The sequence below is a fragment of the Rhopalosiphum maidis genome, chromosome 2 (assembly GCF_003676215.2).
Source record: "Rhopalosiphum maidis isolate BTI-1 chromosome 2, ASM367621v3, whole genome shotgun sequence".
NCBI classification, from domain to species: Eukaryota; Metazoa; Arthropoda; class Insecta; order Hemiptera; family Aphididae; genus Rhopalosiphum; species Rhopalosiphum maidis.
In genome coordinates this window covers 30598514-30619598 of record NC_040878.1, presented here as the reverse complement: position 1 = coordinate 30619598, position 21085 = coordinate 30598514, and the positions used below count along the sequence as shown (strand labels likewise).

General features: G+C 27.9%; 2 protein-coding genes across 2 annotated transcripts; both read left to right on the top strand.

Moving 5' to 3' along the window:
- The first annotated feature begins 1558 nt into the window (after positions 1–1558).
- LOC113554410 (WD repeat-containing protein 89) lies at positions 1559–6056 on the top strand. Its single transcript, XM_026958238.1, has 10 exons — positions 1559–1852; positions 1935–2151; positions 2240–2362; positions 2433–2545; positions 2603–2778; positions 4012–4143; positions 4342–4485; positions 4547–4641; positions 4709–4817; positions 5825–6056. The coding sequence occupies exons 1-10, from the start codon at positions 1825–1827 to the stop codon at positions 5975–5977; spliced, it is 1290 nt and encodes a 429-aa protein (XP_026814039.1). The 5' UTR covers positions 1559–1824; the 3' UTR covers positions 5978–6056.
- Positions 6057–16951: 10895 nt separating this feature from the next.
- Positions 16952–20095, top strand: LOC113553910 (uncharacterized protein MAL8P1.12-like). The gene is given in 2 exon segments (XM_026957484.1): positions 16952–17096; positions 18752–20095. Coding segments are annotated over 2 exon segments (1356 nt in total). The 5' UTR covers positions 16952–17084.
- Positions 20096–21085: the final 990 nt, after the last annotated feature.

Below are 21085 nucleotides of genomic sequence, written 5' to 3'. Positions count from 1 at the left end.
ACTTGGAGAATTTTACGACTTTTATTTCATCACGACTTCTGCATAGCTCCATCCAACGGTTGAACGGTCGCTTGTACGTGGCCCGCTACATTATTGTATCTCAGACTATTATATAAAGTAAATTAAATTATACTGCATTCATATATCGTATGTTGTACCTACCATTCAACCACAAAATTAATTTTTTAATTATAATTTATAAATTTATAATACTAGTAAATTGTACCATTGGGTAATAATTACCACGTTCTAAGATATACAGTCATACAGGTTATCTATAACCTATAATTTTTTATTCGTATACCTAATATCTAAATAACTGCATTGATGGCTGCAGTAAGAATGCGTAACGGTTTTAGTAAGCCTTTTCACCACTTCTGTTCATTTTACTGCGTTAGTATATGGGTTAATTTTTTATGGACGTGCAGAATTTTTTCCATGTGTGGGACAAAATTAATTTTCCACCCACCTATCACCTATCCCGTCAAAAAATATACATTTTATTAAAAAAACAAATTGTAATTCTATTTCTTTTTTTGTCTTTTGTAGCTATATATTTAATACCAATAAAAGCAAGCCGAGATTTACGCCCCTTGGCTTTTCCAAAATATTTTTTATATTTAATGTTTTAAGATAAATCACTATTTACTGTATATAATAAATTTAAAGTGGTAATTGGATAATAGGTAACCTATTATAAGTTAACTTTACCTATAGGGCTATAATTATGTATTTCCATACTTGTGGTTGTGAGTTGTAATATACCTAATCAAAAATATATATTCGATTATACAAGTATAATAAAAAACGTAGTTGTTTAAAAATAGTAAAATTATAATATTTCTTTTTAAATCCTAACATTGCCCCCCTCCCTAGAATAATTTCTGCGGGCACCTAAAATGGCTTGGGTCCCATTAGTGATATATCTGAATGCCACTGTACGACCTTAAATAGTACTATACTATAATAGCCGTTTGCTGTAAACACTTACTGTAAGCAGTAAAGCAGCTGTACACTATGATATGCCCAACTCTGTGTATAGTGTGTACAGTGTACACATATTATTTATCACAACAAAAACCCTTCGAAACTTCTTGTAAAAATGACTAAGTAAAAAAAATAAAATATTAAATCTTTAAGCACTATAAAGATGTGATATCATGAATTAATGCTAAGTATATTGAATTTAAGTAAACGTATTTTGTTTAAATAATTTATTTACTCGGCGAGGAATTATTTCTTAAACGAAACAAAGTGTGATGAATAAAATAATTAAATGGGCATGGCGAAGTACTATTAAAATATAATTTATGATTATTTTAATAATATTATTATTAATATTTATATTATTCTAATTTTTTTTTTTTTAAGAAATAATTCCTCGTCAAGTAAATAAATTATTAAAAGTTATTATACGAAGTTATTTTTCATATTAAGGTCACACTGAAAGAATTCGGTTCTTGCATCACTTTTAAAATCATATTATGGGCAATCCCTAAATCCTAACTGGTAATATGTCGAATAAAAACACTAACACCACAGCCGTGGTAAACACACGTGGTTTATAAAGCGAAGGCTTATCACTTTCAAATTTTAAATTACTAACATCAATATTATACAATAATAGGTAGTATTATACATTAATACACATTTAGTATTACATTGTCTATGATACATTGGTACACCGTACTATATCGTCTACATCACACGTGTTATTCCAATAATCTATGATAATACATTATATTTTATATTTTTGCGAATTAATCAGCTTATTACTTTTTAATTATACCTAGACACCTGGTACATACAGTTTTTATTGTTACAATGACTTTAAATTTTATAACAGAAACCGGTTAGTAAGAATATAATATCACTATGTTTTTGTAAATACATTGTAAATCAAATTTACTGAACGCTAATTGTTTTTAACTTAGATTCGTCGGACTCGAGTTCGGAAAACGGAGAAACTTCAGGTAATTCAAGTTTTAATGAAGAAGACAGTTTGGATGAAGATGAAGTTATTGACATCAATGAACAACCAGTGTTTGATAGCTCTAAAGAAATAAATTATAAAACTAAATACAAACAAACTTTTGAAGAAGTCATCAGTTCAGATGATGTTTATATTTTGAATTTGGATGTACACAAAATGTATTTAACTTTATGACTATATATATGTTTCTAAATTCAAATGTAAGATCTTATATCTGATCATGTATCTGAATTTTGTATTTTATAGCGGACAATCACTAAGAGTAGCAACAGCGCTCTCCAATTTTACTTGTAATATCTTTGATATTGATGCTGAATCAAAGTCTACTAGAGCATGCTTGGAGCATGATAAAAAAATTGTTGATGTCAAGTAAAATTATAATTGTCACTTAATTGTTTATTTATGACCAATGCTCAACTGATTTACTTTATTTTTTTAGATTTGGTTCAAGTAGTACTCAATTATCTTCCATTGTTTACACAGGCTCTGAAGATGGAACTATTAAACTTTGGGATTTACGTTTAAAAGAAAAATGTGTTTCAGTTTTCAAAGGTAAAGTACTGAAAAATAATTATTAGAGTATATTTATAATATATTTATTCATTTTAGATGATACTGATGCTGAACTGAAACCATTGTCTTGTTTTGATGTATCTTGTGATGGAAGATTCTTAGTTGCTGGAACAGAAGTGTTTAAAGACGATGCTTTCTTATTATTTTGGGATATTCGGACTACTAACCTACTTGGTGGTTATTGGGATACTCATCAAGAAGATATTACACAGGTGAATATACTGTGTGTGTAGGTATATGCTCTATGCAGTAACACGTTAAGGGGTGGAATAAAATTTTTTTGAAACCAAAACAAAGTGTTGTAGTTTTCTAATTTACAATAATTTTTAGGAAGACTTATTGAGTTATGAAAAATATGCATAATAATATATTTTTGGCATTGTGGCAGGAGTTTTAGCAATTTTATGGATTCTAATAATATATTAAATATATTCACAATTATATTACTCATCTCAACAATATTGTTTCAACATATTATGTACCTTTATTTTTAAAAGGTTATAATGCACCTATATATTTTAATTTTTGAATAAACATTTTTTACATGTAGACATATTGATAGTTACACGACAAAAGGGGACAAGCGACATATATCAAGGTTTTCAGAAGAGCAAAAAAATGTTGCTTGGACCTGTGTTTTAGAATTTACATATTGTAACAGTAAATTTGGTAACTCATTATAAAATGATCGTACTACGATAATAACAAAAATGTTGCTTATCACCTTTTGTCATGCAACCATCGATATATGATGCACTCTGATATCTTTAATGTTTTGTCGTATTACAACTATATGTTCATTACATTTTATACTTCCAGTTTAAGATACTGTATATGTATGTTGCTTAGTGTTTGATGTAATTCTTAGTACACTCATCTCACCAAGCATTATTGAACAAAATTAATAATGCAGAATTTTTTTTTAAATATTTTATTTAGCAGTTCATATTTTTTTGATTTTAACATAAAATGAATAAAATTAAGTTGTTTTCAGAATAGATTCTTGGGAAATTTTATTTTTGATTAATGATAAATAAAAATTTGTATAGAATGACATTTTAAAATCTATTTCCAAGTACCATATTTGTTAAACGCTACGCTAATATGACGTTTGTGCCATCTCTCTGAAGACATGAGAACTGTTAATATTACAAGTTAAAAATTCTTATGACCAGCTTAAAGAAAAAATATCAATAAAATTCAATACTTAAGCATAAATAATTTTAACTATAGATTTAGTCGTAGGTTTATTCACTTTAATATTAAAGCTAACAACATACAATATTGGACCTACTGAATGCAAATTTGATATGTTTGATGTTTATAAGACAGAGCTGACACTTGATAGTGTAGTATTCACTTAACATAAAATTAAATGTATAACATATGAGTGCAGTATTAACTAATAACATCCTATTTAACTTCAAACATTTTATTGTTTTTAGGTGAAATTTCATCCTACTGAAGACAAAACTGTAATTAGTGGATCTACTGATGGTATTATAAACTTATTTGATGTTACTCAAACCACTGAGCAAGATGCTCTTCAATTAAGTTTTAATACAAACTCATCTATTGTGAGTCAAATGATTAATTAATATTTCTATATCCATATCATTTTATATTATTGAGTGTCTAGTAAGATTGAAAATATTCTACAAGTTGGTACATCTGTAACACAACATTTTTTTATAAATGTTCAATAATATTAGACTGTATTATTCATATATTTTAATTATTTTATTCATAAATATATATGTATATTTTTTTTAAAGGCAAATTTAAGATGGTTTAAAAATAAAAATGATGATTCAATCATATCTTGTATTACACATACAGAAGATGTACAATTATGGCACACTACTGATTCTTCTCCGTATAGTATTATTCCCAGAGATACAATTAGTAGTTCAATGAATGTAAGTTTACAACTTTTCTTCTAATTTTAAGTTTTAATCAATGTATAATTTATTACTTTAGGTAAAACCTGATTTATTTAGTCAAATAATCAATTGTCACCAAACAAATGAAAATGGAAATATTATGTTGCTAGTTGGAAATGATAATAGCAGAGGGTAATAAAATATAATTGTATTATACGTAATTATTTACTGTTACTTAATTTAACTTTTTTACTTATAGAGAACACTTGCAATCACTTGATATAATAAATGATGGTCCTGAATTGTCACCTAGAAGTTTATTTAAAAATAATAAACAAATTGTTAGATGCAGTTGGTATGATTATAATGTAAGTTAAAATATACGCAAGCATAAAATATTATATATTAAATATTTCAATATTTGATAGCAAGAAATTTAAAGTTGATACTTAAAATCTAAATTATTCTGATTAAGTTATTATTATTATTACATTTTGAAATTTTCAATTAATTAATTAATCAATACAACATATAAAATCCAAATACTAATGACTCACTGATCGTTATATCTCAAAAACCATTTTAGGTACGCACTTGAAATTTAAAATAGTGGTTCCTTTAGATACTTTCACCATGCAATAAGAAAGGATTTTAAAAAAATTTTGTGTTTAAATGAATTTATTTATAATTATTTACCGTCAATATATATCGTGCGGTATGACATGGTGGCCCACGGTTTCTAGCTACCTACAACCTATCCTTTTAGTCTTTCAATAGTGTAAAGATATGAGTTGTTCCGAGAAGTTTATCGATAAACATAATCTCTCTCCTCCCCCTATAATTTTTGAATATACAACAATGAGTGGGCCTGGTATATTTTTTTTCTGCCTCTAGAAAATTTTTAATTGCCATACCAATTCTTCTGTCAAGTGTTTTCTTGTTAACTTTTTTCTAAACAATTTTTTATAAAACAAATCCTTTTACGATGGTGTATAATATAAAAATGAGAAGTTGTTTTTAGATTTAATTCATAAATATTATACACTTGCTACTTTTATGGTAAATTGCATGAACAATAACTAAAATTTTAGTGCATCAATAGTGAGCTAATGGTTCCTTGAATATAATTGAGTGGCCCATGAATAAGTTTTGTTAAACCATTTCAATTAATTTTACATGTAACCTGGCATAAGAATATTTAATCTTGAACAAACTTTGACAAAAATATTTTATTAATTTGTGAAAACTGTTAATGAAAAATGATACACAGATTTTTTCATAAAAAGTTTAATATATTTGTTAGAAATTTTTATCCATAATATTTATTTAAAAATTGTGTTAGTTCTACTAATATAAATATATTTTTTCATTTCAGTATGGTATATTGCTTACTGGTGGTGAAGCTGGTATACTAAATGTATGGGTTCCAAGTGATGATGAAAATAATTCAATTGATAATACTGGTAAATGTACATTAAAAGAGTTGCCAAAAGTAAGCCTGAAAAATCATTCTTCTAAACCATATTAGTTTGATTTAAGGCATTTTTAATTTTAGATTATCAAAAAGTATGTCTTCTGTGTTAAAATAAACAGTATGAACTATAAAATATTTTTAAATTTGTTTATTACCAATCATCTTAAAATAACTATACTCGCGCCGGCGAGAGAACGCTTTTCGTTGGCGCATCCAAATGACGGAGCTTCGCGGTTTCGTACCCACATTTCTCCCACTCTACCACCTAGGCGCCGCCGTAAGTTCCCCCACTCGCTACGCGTAACCAGCGCCAAATATCACGGCCGCCGTTTGTATACACCGGCTCAAGTAACACGTCGCGAAAAAATTAATAGCTGGCTAGGGGGCACCTATTATGTATTCAATAACAATGTAAATAATATGTATGTAATATCATATTTTATTTATACATTTATTTATGTATACCAACAACATAATACATTATTATATAACATAATACACTTTATAATATTAATTTACTAAAAAATATTCAAATACAAAAAAAAATCAATCAGAGTCACAATCAGAAGAACTTGTATTTCCTGTTCCTATCGTGAGAACATGACGTTCATCTTCTTCGGGTAGCTCGTCCATTATTTCGTCGGTAATATGTTCCAAGTCCCAAAACTTGTCTTCCACCTTTTTAACATGTTCAATAAAATTTTTCCACATATCCGGACTTATGTGTTCCACGGCTTCTATTAATAATTCCTTCACGTCCTTTAATTTGAAGGTGTTGTTATGCGTCCGAACATAACTTTTCACGGACGACCACGCGAGCTCGATTGGATTTAGCTCGCAGTGATATGGAGGTAATCGCAATACGAGTTTGCCGTTATCTTTTGCGTACTCATCGATTACGTATGTGTCGTGATGTTTTTTTATTTTGTTCACTTTTTCCATTAAATCATTTTTAACAGTAGGATGAGTAACGACCACACCTTTACTCTCAAGCCAATCAATTATAGCTTGTTTTTTCCAAGATTTCACTGGTATTTTCTATTTTTTTACGGAATGGTATGAAGCATTATCCATGACGATTATGGCGTTCGGTTTAAGTAATGGCAGTATCTTAACAAACCATTCGTAAAACGTATCGTCATTCATTTCGTCATGATAATCCGCAGAATTGGTCTTTGATTCGAAACACAAAAGGCCCCCCGGAACAAAACCGTCTGACGACCCGATGTGTAATACAATGGCAATACCTTTGCCGGAGGGTGCCTTTTGTCCTGTGGTGAGACCTCTCAGGTGTGCATCTCGTGTTGATTCAACTGTTGTATCAACCCACGTTCTGCTATGCGTCTCGCCTGCATTGACACACGTCTCATCTAAGTAATATATTGGCCTGTTCTGTGTTCGGTAATGCCTTATTTTATACACATAATTTCGGCGCCAAGATATTAAATCTTCTCTTTCGAGAAGAGCACTGTTTCGATTCATCTTGACGTACTCAAATTGTAAATCTTTTAATATTAATTGGAAAGACGTACGTTTCAGATTCGGTAATGAGTCGTCTTCATTGATGGCAATTAACATTTTTGGAATTGTTGGCACCTCACGGTTTCTCCAAAAATTGTGAATTTTTGTCTTATGGCATTTTTGTCGAATTCGTCCACTTTTTGAATTACCGTAGGTCTCACTTTTCTTTTGTTGGGCGATGACACTATACCTTCCTTCTTGTACTCTCCCAATGTAGTTTGAATTGTACGTTGCCCAATACCAGTGGTTCTTGAAATGCTCTCGATAAGGTCCCTGAACGACAATTTGGGCATCTCTGGATTGTCGAGCTGTTGTTTCATTTTATCCTTGTACACATTAATAATTATTTTCTTTTGAGCAATGCCAACGAACTAAAAAAAATATATATATATTTAAAAATTAAGAATTTGCAAACATAATAAAATTTAAAACAAAATAAATTAACTTAACTTACTTCTTAAAATGAAAAATTAATTCGTTAATTTCACGTTAAGAAAGTAAGTTAACAGTTAAGTTAATGAAAAGCCAAAAGTAACTAGTTAAGTTAAAAAGTTATAATAAAATTAACTTTTTAACTTGTTAATGCCCAGCCATAAAAAATAATAAATTAATATTTACTTTTCCTCTTGGATTTTTTATGGGAGTAGAAATATTTGCGACGTCTTCCATGTTGTCCATGTTGTTTGTATAAAAAAACAATTACGTAATTAAATACGAAAAAAATGTGTGCGCGCAAATATGAAAATATTATGTAAGTATACGTAAACGTGTAATATTATGGTAACACTATAGTACACGCTGTATACAAACACTGATACAGTTTCAAGGGCGGCGGCGGTGACGGTGGCGGCGGCCAGAGTTGACGGCGGCCAGCGTTCGGGAAGGTTAAGTGGTGGGAATGCGCGAGATCGGACGAATTTTGGTCGCCGCCCAAAAGCGTTCTCTCGCCGGCCCTAGTTTAATATCAGTATGATTTAATTTACATAATAAAAATAAACTAAAATTTGAAAGCCTTTCAGAAAACAGCTTGTCTAAATAATGAATATATTTAGCCATGGAAAATAGTAAAATATGCTATAATATTGAATTCTTTTTCAAATACTTTTTTCTTTTTTTTTTCATTTATTGATAATATATTGATTATTATTTATTCAACATTATGACGTTTATTCTTTATTATAATTGTGGCTAAATAAATTGAATAAAAAATTACCTAAAATATTGTATTTATTATAATAATATTAAATTCAAACATTTAAAAAATATTTATAGAAAATGATAATAAAAATATTTGGTGAAAATTTCAAATACCGATCTACTGTAATTCGTTTATGTGTTACGCCAAATGAATGCAATTGATTTTGACTTATTACTGCTTTTTGCATAAAAATTCTATTATAATAATTGATAATTATTTTTTATTTTTCCAGTTATTTTGAAAAATACTGGACATTTTTAATTTACTTATTTAGCTCTTAAAGTACAAATTGATTCAATTTGCTACAAAAAAATAACAAATTTTGTAAAATGAATACATGCTATATGCATCGCTCTGCACAAAATCTATCTAAAATATTAAAATATTGATAAAGAATAAAGATATTTATTTTATATTTTTGAAAAAAAAGAATACTTGATTTACGATGTAGGCAAAACGTGTTATATTAATTATTAACAATTGTAATTTTTAATACACATAATACAGAAAATACTTTCAAAATCTGTTATTTTCACGGTGTTTTACTTTGGTCGTGTGATTAACTGAATATTTATAATTACGAACTATGGTAAGTAGTAAGTACTAAGTTATAATAATTATATTTTTAGCATAGACAGATGGACATAATAGATATTTTTATCTTTTTTAATAGATTATTTTTGTGTATATCTATGATAGTATGTCATATATTTATATGTTAGTAGTGAACTAGGGGAAAGTATTCTGTCTTCTGTGGTAGTACCTATGACATCTTATTAGACATTAATTATTAATAAAGTATCCATTCTCCATCTCCTTCCTATGGGCACCTGGGCATATAGGCTTAAATGGTAATGATCACGTTGATTCTTTAGCTAGCTCCACCGCCAACCAGTCTTACTGGGGCCCATTGTGGTGTCCCTATATAGATTTAATCACTATACATCGCACATCCATACAGGAGCTATGGAAGCTGGAATAGGATTCCCTACCAGAGTCCTATGCTTTTGGTTATAGGTCATTATTTAAAAACATCCCTAATCAACCATGGTTTCAATCCCTAAAGATAAGCCGCGCAGCCATAACTAAACTCACCAGATTACGCACGGGTCACAGCCTACTACCACACCATTCGTTTAAATTGTACTCAACAGTAGTACGTATTGTCCCCTACCCCAACTGTGGTGGAGAATACTGTGACTTCCAACACCTACTCACAAATTGTCCATCTCTCTCTATACAAAGATCTCAGATAAAGACTCTCTTTTAGTTTTTTCCACCTCTGGTATTAATTTTTCCCTTATTGACGCTCTCTCAACTGACAATGTTAATATAATCAATCATACGCTAATTTTTATTCTGCAATCAGGTCTACGAATTTAAGAGTGTGAGCTCTACGAATATATTTATTTCAGATTCATATGCATAATTGTCGAGATATTATAATTTATGTTAAAATCTCATTAATAATAATAAAAAAAAAACTATCCATTAATAAAAGAGTTTACCTGTATTTCGCCATTTCGGATTTCCCTAATTGGTATAGATAAATTTAGAACAAGTATGCTACCTATTATTTATTTTATGGTATAATACTTAATAATATTTATTGTATAATATTATAATAATATACCTTTCACCGAATGGCGAATACTATACATAGTACTCCGTAATACCTATTAATATAATGTATAGAGTATAGTCGTATAGATCTATAAATAATTGTCATTATTAGAATATTTAGAATCACCAACGCTCGTCAACTTTAAATGATATAAGCAGCATGTATTATGTAATACGGTATTGAAAATAGTAATTTGGGAACCATTAGGCTTTCTTATTAGGAAGGCGTTATACCTGCATATGTTGTCTCTGTCTTACTAATTGAGTTATGAGTATTAAAAATATTAAATTTTTGAAAATGCTCATAATTCACTTAAAAATTAAAATATTAGGCTTACACGTATTTATTAGAATATGCATTTTAGTTTTGAATATTATACAATTATTATCATTTAAAATTTTACAAAATCTCATATGGGGTTATTTATTAGGCAAATCCTTCTTAACTACTGTTGTGCGTTCGTGGTTTGCAATCTGCATTACCTGTAATTATAATTTACACTTTACAAACTTACAGTAGATAATAGATACATAGATTATAGGTCTACTAGTCTGCTTTTTACTACTACAGAGTATAGACTATACTATAGTTGTCGGTAGATACCGTGTTAGTCAGTACCACGAATTAAGATATACTATATATTAAGTATATCTTAATTCGTGATCGGTACACAATATATATTTACAGTTATATTATTAACACAGGGGCGGCTCCAGGGATGGGGCCCTAAGAGCCTCCCTCCCAGGTCTATATTTCTAAAAAATTGTATATTGTTGAAAAAAATTATAAACTAAAAATATATTATACCATCGACTATCATAGACACGTACAAGTATGTAGATATGACAGTATGTACGTGCTATCTATATTATGTATGTTATGAAAAACCTATAATCATAAGAAAAATTAAAACTAAGGCCCCCCCTCATAACCAAGTCCCTGGAGCCGTAAATTATTTACAATCAAAGATAGTAGGTATGCGTGTGTATGACTATTTTTAATACTTATACATTTTAAACGACAATTTTGGCGGTGGGTGGTCCCTAAAATTATTTTTGTCTCATGAATGAAAAATGTTCACGCCGCCACAGGACTATAGTAGGTATATAGATCTGCTCAGTGGCGGATTAACCACTAGGCTCGAGTCTAGGGCGGCAAATTTGTTGTTATTTTATTTTTATTCTCATAAAAATGAACCAAAAAAAAAAAAAAAGTTGAATAATTACTATTTTTCACTCCCGTGGCAGCTATACTCAATTACCTATCATTCTTTGATATTAGCCTTTTTAAACTACGATCCTATGCCTTGAATAGTATTTAAAAAAAGGAGAGGCTATAAACACCGAACGTGCCTCAGGACGCCGTGAAGGTGGATCCACCACTGGATCTGTCTTTTAGTGCCTACGTTCCAAAAATTTTGGATGATAATGCTTGGCGAATCGTCCAGTTTATCTTAATCTACTATTTGGGTTCAATTTCTCAAGCTAATTAAAATTTCTATAATAGTTTGTTTAGTATTGGGTATATTATTATATACCAGACATGCCCAACCTGTAGCTCGGATCCAGCCCGAGAATATTTAAAATGTAATTTATTATTTTTTGCAAATAAGAAATGTAAACTTTTAGTTTTTAGTGACGAAAATCAACTAGTAGGTAACTAGCATGGAAACATTCGACGTATTCAGTACTTTAAATACACACAATTAGTCATAAATGATAAATCCTATAAGTGTACAAAAATTATATATCTATTGTACATTTTATCAAAATAAAACCATGAAGGCATGAAGTACTGCCCGCAGCATAAATATAAATTTGGAATGTGGCTCGCAAGTTAAGAAGGTTGGGCGTGCCTGTCAGACCTTTAAGGCCAGGGACGTACACAAGGGGATGTTTTGGGTGTTGAAACACCCTCCGAAATACTTGGGTTTTTGTATGGTTATTTACTTATTCAATTTTAATGTTAATTTTTTTATATCAATGTTTGTATTTAAAAAAAGTATTTTGAGTATACCTAATTTTCATCAATTTTTTTTGTGTATTATTAAAAATAAAATCTGTATGAGCATAATTATACTATAAACTATTAGTAAATTTTGATAAATTCTTTTTTATTCCCGCACTCCCGTTTTTTAAATTTAATTTAATATCACAAATTTAAATTTACAATAATAAAGACCAAACATTTAAAAGCGATTTTCATAATAATCTTATATATAAAATTCTCGTGTCACAATGTTGGTTACCATACTTCTCCGAAACGGTTTGACCGATTTTTATGATTTTTATATGCATATTCGGTAGGTCTGAGAATCGGCTACTATCTAAGTTTGTATGCTGTGCAGTGTGCAATAAGTGGTTCCGGAGTTAAGGCGTCTTAAGTGCACAATATTAATGACATAATAGTGTGAAACGTAGCGGTAGTAGTGTGCACTCTGGTACTTCACATTTGATAATTATAGCCCGTCGTTAGAGGGGGGAAGGAAACTAAGAAAGTCCGAAAACGTGGGTAAACGCCATCAAGGTGACTGTTATCAGTTGAGGTACGCGGCAGCGGTATATTCAACAGGCGCTGTACGGGTTCATGATATTTATTTATTTTTGTTGGAATTATCTACTATCATTAAAATTAAATAATATTGTTATTATTGTAAGATCTGTTATCCGAAGTTCCGAGGTGAAAATATATTAATACCACGAATCCCTATTATACCTACAGATGTGCCAATTCAATTTAAACGTATTCAGTTTCCGATTAGATTGACATTTGCAATGACTATAAATAAGTCCCAAGGCCAAACGATGTCTGTTTGTGACTTAGATTTGAGCACACCATGTTTTTCACACGGACAATTATACGTAACATGCTCTCGAATGGGCAAACCATCCAGTTTGTTTGTGTTAGCTAAAGATGGGCTAACAAAAAATATTGTTCACGCTATAGAATTGAGAAATTGATATTGTTTGTTAGTGTTACTGTCGTAATTAATTATTAATGATATATATCATTTTGATGAATAAATTATAATAAATTAAAAAAATTAATGTTGGGTGTTTTGTTATTTTTATATTCCCTCGTCGTTCACAGCGCTCCATGCCTCTTTCACTCATTTACTACATCTTTACACACTTACAATAAGTTAGTTATTTTTTTTCTACACTATAAATACACTATAAATACCCTAGAAATAATTTATATAGCAAAACAACGTTTGCCGGGTCAGCTATAATACTATAAATGTCTATAATAATTATGTAATTATTGACAATCGTGTCAATCATGACATTTGTTTAATAAGTAATAATTACCTATCCTGTCCTATGTACCAACTATTAATTATTATACACATATATACAATATACATATGTAGATATATATCTTAATTCGTGGTACCAACCTAGGTACTACTAAATGTTTATTAATATAGATATATATTATGAATGTGTTATTGTTATAATTAAAAACACGTGCGTGGTACGTTCGTCGACCGTCGTTCAGTGGTTCAGTCCTTTCAGTATTCGGTGTTCAGTGTTTTTTTTTGGACTGGTGAATGAGTTTCAGGTTTATAGTTTAGAAAGGTTTGTATGTCGCATTTACACATAAGAGTAAATGACTATATTTACATAATCAGTTCCACCATCATCTAGCTTCGTCACAATGTAGTAGAAGTCTAGGACAACTGTTATTAGTTAGTGTATTTGATATTTGTTATTTAAAGATTTAAATTTATTTATGTTAAAATAACCTAACCTGTTTTCATCGTTCAATCGTGTACACACTAGGTAATAAATAATAGTATATTATAACTATAAATAATATCTATTAAATGTGTATATTTTGTATTAATGTATAATATTTTAGTGTTAAATACTTGGCATCTTGGTCTTTGGGTAATATCAGTTATTCACTAGTCATTACTTCAGACTTCTTATTCATTGTAATATCTTGTGTCATATTTACAATGGCGTATTATACATGTATGATGTGTTCAAATACTGTTGGTATTTACCAAAGGGCTAGCAGTTCCCCTGCCTGTTTTTACCCAAAAGCTACGTTTTGAAAAAAAAATATAAATAGAATTTATATAATTTTATTTACACTATATGCCAATGTATATTAAAGTATAAAGATTGTTCACCTATCTTTCTAGGTTAAATAATATATTGACAATTCTGTTCATTTTCGAAATTATTTAATCAAAAACTTTTTTTGAAGTAAGCACAATATTAGAAAAATATTGCAGACTTAGAATTAAATCTATGAAAATTATCAAGCATGCCGGGTTCCTTAAACAAAAATACTTTTGCAAAAAAAAAAAAAAATGCTTTTAAATAAATTTTTTATTTAATATGTTTTTTTTATGTACCTTATCAATTTTTATTTTATATATAATACTAATAAAATTAATTTCAATGAAATTCTGATTTTGTACATAATTTTGCTATTTTATACCTAATAGAAAATTTATTTATTTACAATTCTAATATAAGTGAGGATAAAAGAGTGCTTTTTCACAAAATACACTACTACTAATCATATTCATTGCCTATTGTCTGACTACATTATATGTTTAAAAAATTGTAAAGTTATTAATGTAGGTATTGTTAGTAGTTACCTATGTAGGTGTAACTATACCAATATTTTTGAGAGTAGACAAAAATTGAAGGGCTCATTGTTAGCTGGTAATATAATAGGTAGTTACTTAATTTTCTCAATAAACAGTTTAGTACAAGATATGTTTGCTAAATATATTATTTACTTAAAATAGTCAAATTTGAATGAAAAAAATTTTTTATTTTGGAGGGTGCACTCCCCTTCATAGTTGAGCCAATGATATATATATTTCTGTTATCTCCAATTCTAGACTAATTATTAATAAATAATAGTGTAAATGAATAGTATACAATTTAAGAGTAAATAATCTATACCTATTATAAAAAATTTAATTTACAATTTATTTTTGACTTAGAGTTGGTAGTATGCCAATATGGGCCTTTCCTCACAACAAGTCCCGGTGGGACCCTCTACTCTCATAATTACAATTTGTATTATAAAAAAGCGTGGGCGAGTGGATATTGCTCTAGTGTTAGTATAGTATATTGTAGAGATGAGGAGTAGGTTACTATTTGAATGCAATGACAGGTATCATTGTATACGAAAAACGATTCTGAACAAAGATGATTTGTCAATCTAGGATAGTTAGTAGGATATAATATTATACTATTACCTATATTTAAATTGTAATATATTGTTATTTTATGTGATTTAGTAAAAAATTGAACTTCATACGCTCACAAAATGTTTTCTGTATTGAAGCTGGAAGTATTTTTTACAGTTATTTGAAGGAAAACTTATGGAAAACCTTGTATCGAGTTTTTTAACCTTAGGTATAAATTTAAAAAATGTTATGAATTTTCAACTTCAAAATTCCTTGCTAATTTTTGCGATTTTGATATATTTCGTATACATTTGAACTTTTAATGCTTATTTAAATGCTAACATAAATTGTGACTTAACGATTTTTGTTTTTGTTTTTTACTATGATAAGTACAACTTATAATAAACCTTGTATTAAATTTTAAAGAATTTTTGAAAAGCCAAATTTTTTTTTCGTCATTTCAAAAAAAAAAAATTTAGAAAAATCAAAAATTTCAATTGTCTGCAAAAAGCTTTAAAAGTCAAAATATTTTGAAAATTTAATCGTAAATATATAACCATAATATAAACATTTTGTACAATTTCAAGTATTTACAATGATTCATTTTTGAGTTACAGTGAAAAAAAAAATCGATTTTGTCGAAATCTGATTATGTGTAAAAATTCCCGTTTTTTTGTTACTTTTTTAAGGTTTTGCCTAATGTTTTTGAAAACTACTGGACATTTTTTAACTCCCCCCCCAAATACTAAGTAGATTAATTTTGTTTTTCAAAAAGGGGCTGAAGTAAAAAATTAAAGCATTATTTCTACACCAAAACGTGAAGACAGACACAAAAATAAAAAAAAACATGCATCATTGTGAAATCAATACATTCCTCACTCAGTTCAGAATCTAATATGATATACAAACGTTTGAATTTCATTTTAAAATTCACGAGACACGTTAATTTAGTAGTACTTAGAAAAAAGTTCAAAATAGCCAAAACATACCTATCATATTATTAGAAAACAGACAAATGGACACTAAAGAACTGATAAAAACATTTTCTGAGATGGAAACCAGAAAAAAAAACTTTGAATAGCTATTTGTAGTTTTGTACATACAACATAAATAAACTATATTTATAATAAGTAATGACTGTTTTTTTTTTTAAATTTTGGTATTATAAATATATGGGGGGCCAACACTTGATACTGCCCCGGGGACCCAAATTTATAGTTACGCCACTGTATATATTGTATACAATATTCGTCAAAACTCAAATATTATTTAAATTAATACATTTTTACTAGTGAGACATTTTGATAAAGAGATGACAAATAGATCCCGAGACAACTAGATCCACGCTGTTACCAAAGGTTTGGTTGGGATCTCAATGACCCGGGTCCTATTTGTTTATACACCCGGTAACATCACGTGTCTTAATAAGGTCTATGATTGCCACAATATTGCAGGAGCTTAGTGATAAAAACGTGTTAATTGATATCATTTATTAATTTAAGTTTGATAACACTATAGCAGAAAGATAATAACTGTAAAATAATAAAATATATAGAAGTGTTCTAAAATTGTATTTGTCATAGCTTATAAATTAAACTTACCAACATAGTATGTAATCTCATATGATTGATATATAACAGTCTTAACAGATTTAAGTATGTCAACAGAAGTAAGTTATAGTCAGTAGTTAAATTTTAGTACTTATTTTTTAATATTATCTACCTTGTATAAATTTACTTTATAGAACCATTAAAAAATTAAGGATTTATATAATTTATTCCTCGATTTATTCTTAATATATTAACAATTGTAACTATATGTTGTACCGGTAACTAATTTAATGGCAAACACAACAATGACTAAGGTGTTCTAAATCTAAAAATTATTAACAAAAACAAAACTTATCTATGTTTATTTATTGATTTTTAAGGTATATGAGAAAAAAATAATAAATAAGCAATAGTTACAATAAAATTTGAGGGATGAATAACATATTTTTGATTAGGTTAATAAGTTTAGTAAGTACATTTATACAAAGTATGGTTCGGTACTATATATATAAAAACAATGAGTTTTGGAGCATAATTTCTGCTGTTAATTTTTTGATTAGAATTTAGAGTCTTCTTGATTGATAAAAATATAAATTAATAAAGTTACCTACTTGATATTAATAAAAATTGTTATCAAATTACTAAATGCTGAAAATATAATTATTTGGTATTATAAATATTGAAAAAAATATCAAGAGGGCATAATGGCCCCCCTGAGCCATGTTATAAGTAATTGGCTTTTTTTTCACTATATAATTTGCTAATCAAATTTGGTTTATAATGGGTATTAATTATAACTGAATGTTTTTGATTAAAAAATTTGAATTTTTAGCATATATGATTTTTTTGTGGAATCCTGTATACTGAATAGTATACAGGGTTTTGAAAATTTAGATTGTATATTGTGAAGTTTTATCTTCTATAGAGCAATATCATATCATGTAGGTATATGAGAACTTCATATTAATAATTTATCAAAAATAATGTTTAAATATTTGGGTCTTATAAAATTTGGAATTTCTGTTTTGTTAAAAGTTAAATTAAGGCAAGTTTCTTGTTGTGAGGAGAAGGTAAAATAGATTTGGTTAATTGGTTTTAATAGCTATTTACTAACGCTATTGAGTACCAAATAGATAGATTTTTTAGAAGTATTTGTAACTTTTAACAGTTGCAGTTACTGAACTGTAATGGAAAGAAAAATTACCATATCATCTGTAGGTATAGTCTGAAATTATAAAAACTGGGTTAAAACTTAAAATTTAAGTAAAAATATGGGATTTGTATAATTAATTGTATTTTTAATTTTAGTTTAATAGTACTTATTCAAATGTTATACAAATTATAAGTAATAATATTAAAGATATTAGTATTAGTACCTATATAAATTACAGATTTGTAATGAAATAAATAAATAAATTTATTAATAAATATTGTTCAAAACAACATAATATAAAGTAATACTTAATATTGTTTAGAATTCACAGTTTCTGAAGTATTAAAACTACATTTTTATTATATAGGTACTTATAGACTATGGATGGAATTATTAAGTTCTACTGTAGTCTGTAAGTGACCTCTTAAAATTAATTTTTATTTTAATTATTATCAGATAATGATTTAGGTATAACTTAAGTATAATTGGGTAACTAATTTTTTAGGTGCTGAAGTTATTTAAGTTGTTAGTTCACAAACTTTACTCTGTAAATTGCTATTTATGAATATTAAAATTTGAATTTAATATTATGCATAATATTGATGTTATATTATGTTTCAGAATGTGGTAGATCAACTATGCAATAAACAAATCAATGTTATAAATGAAGACAATCTTTCAGAAAGTTATAAAATGTCACTTTTAGATAATGCACACTCTTCTGAAAATATAAACTGTGCTGATAAATTAAATTTGAATAATACTCAAGGAAAAAATAATTTTAAAACATCTACTATGTTAACAAGTACAGACAATAACAAAATAACTAATACTATACATGACTCAAATCAATTAAATCAAGAAGAGTGTAAATTTTTAATAGATAAAATAAATTCTAATGAAACTAATTTGAATAGTCAAGATGAAAACTTATTATTAGAATTGGTGAAAAGAATGAACGAAAATGTTAGTTCAGAAGTATTAGAAATAGATACCCAACAATTTATGGAATTAAATTTATGCAAAGCTGTCCAACAACTAAATGAAATTTCACCATCAATAAATTTAAATAGTACTAAGACACATACTATTAAACAAATAGATTTAAACATTTCAACTGTAATTCCAGCGCTACCTTTGATTAATGAATTCATAAATTCGGAAACAAAAAACAATAATTCAATTATTGTTGATGATTCAAAGAAATCAGAAAAGTTCAATCATCCATCTTCTAAAACTGATCCTGAATTTCCTATTCAAGATCAATATGTTGAATTTTCGGATGAAGATCAAGATGCAGAAATAATTGCATTTCGAGCTATGTGTGAAGCAATGTTAAAAATTGGAACGATTGATAACAATATAAAAGATGATAATAAGATAATTGTGAATACAAATAATGAAATAAACAACCTTGATCTTAAACAAATGAATCGTAATGTGAGTTGTGTAAACAGTATGGAATATGAACCGAGTACATCTAAATTAAATTCAAGTGCTAATGATATTTCAAAACATTTAAAACGAAAAAGACATCAAATCAATAATTTAAAGATCTATTCATCGGATGATAGTTCACCTGAATATTCTAATGAACTTTCACCAAAACAATATAAATATAAAAGCAAAAAAACAAAAAGTACTTTTTTACAGAAAAATTTAAAAATTAATTCTAAATGTAACTCAGCTATTACTGTAAATCAACCAGAAAATGTAGAGAAAATCAAATTGTCTAATTTAACATATGAAGATAAAGAGCTTAATTGTATGATAATTGAAAATCCACTGCCAAAAGTTCAAAATGTTCAAAATGATTTGAAGTACAAAAAAATAAATGATGATTCATTGAAACAAAACAATTTATTAAAAGAAAATCAGACAATATTTTATTATTCACCTGCTGGAAAAGTGCACAATGATATGTTAAATTTTATTAAAAACAAAGATTGTCATTAAATTCAATGATTTATACATATTATTTAGAAATTATTACTTTATAAGTTAATTTTTATTTATTAATATAATTTTGTTATTAATTATATAATTATAAAGTTGATAAGTAAGAAGCTTAACATGCTTGTGGATATTGAATTGAGATATAGAAAAAATATTAACTGATTATAAAACATATTCCTATTACTTTTTTTTTAATTTACTGCATTAATTATTATAATCTGATTTGAACATCGACGTGCTTCATATTACAATCATGAATTCATGATTATTAAATGATACAATTCAATTTTTATAAGTTTGATTTAATAATGACATACTTTTTTGTTTCTAATTTTTATTATGATTGGTTTCTATGTTTATTGCGGAGACATAATATTATATATATATATTTATTATAATTTTATGGTTTTTTTCGATACGATTACTACAGGATTAAAAAGAAATTTATTAATTGTTAGTAAAATAATGAACTTAGAAGAAATTAATAAATAATAATAATTTTAAAACCTTATAACCGCGAATATCTTTAAATAAAAATATGCCGGGGACCAAATATCCTATGGCTAATAACTCTCTGGGACGAAACGTCCGCGATTCTCACTAAAGATATATAAAACTACGAGCTCACAGATTAGATTAATTTTTAATATAATCCGTGATATTATTTATAAATTATTATATAGGTATTCCGTATTACATATAGAACTATAGACCATGAATGGCATGAATGTATTCCTGGGCCGGAATAAGATGACCAGTTGTGCACTATGGGCATAGTTTTAAAGTTTAGACCACTGGTTCCCAATTGGTGGTCCGTGGACCCCCCAAGGGTCCGCATGTTGATATTAGGGGGTCCGCGGTTGTAGTACTGAAGTGATATTTTAATTTTATTTTAGTGGAATTATTAAACACGTAGTGGTTTGAAATTCTAGGTACTATAAATAAATAGATAAACTCGATTATCGCGAAAAAAAGGTCGACAATTAATGATATAATTAA

Excerpts from the sequence above, each read along its gene's own strand:
- LOC113554410 (XM_026958238.1), top strand. The coding sequence starts at position 1,825 with ATGACTTTAAATTTTATAACAGAAACCG. Across the intron at positions 4,642-4,708 it reads GGAAATGATAATAGCAGAGG|AGAACACTTGCAATCACTTG; the intron begins GTAATAAAATAT and ends TTTTACTTATAG. Across the intron at positions 4,818-5,824 it reads GCAGTTGGTATGATTATAAT|TATGGTATATTGCTTACTGG; the intron begins GTAAGTTAAAAT and ends TTTTCATTTCAG.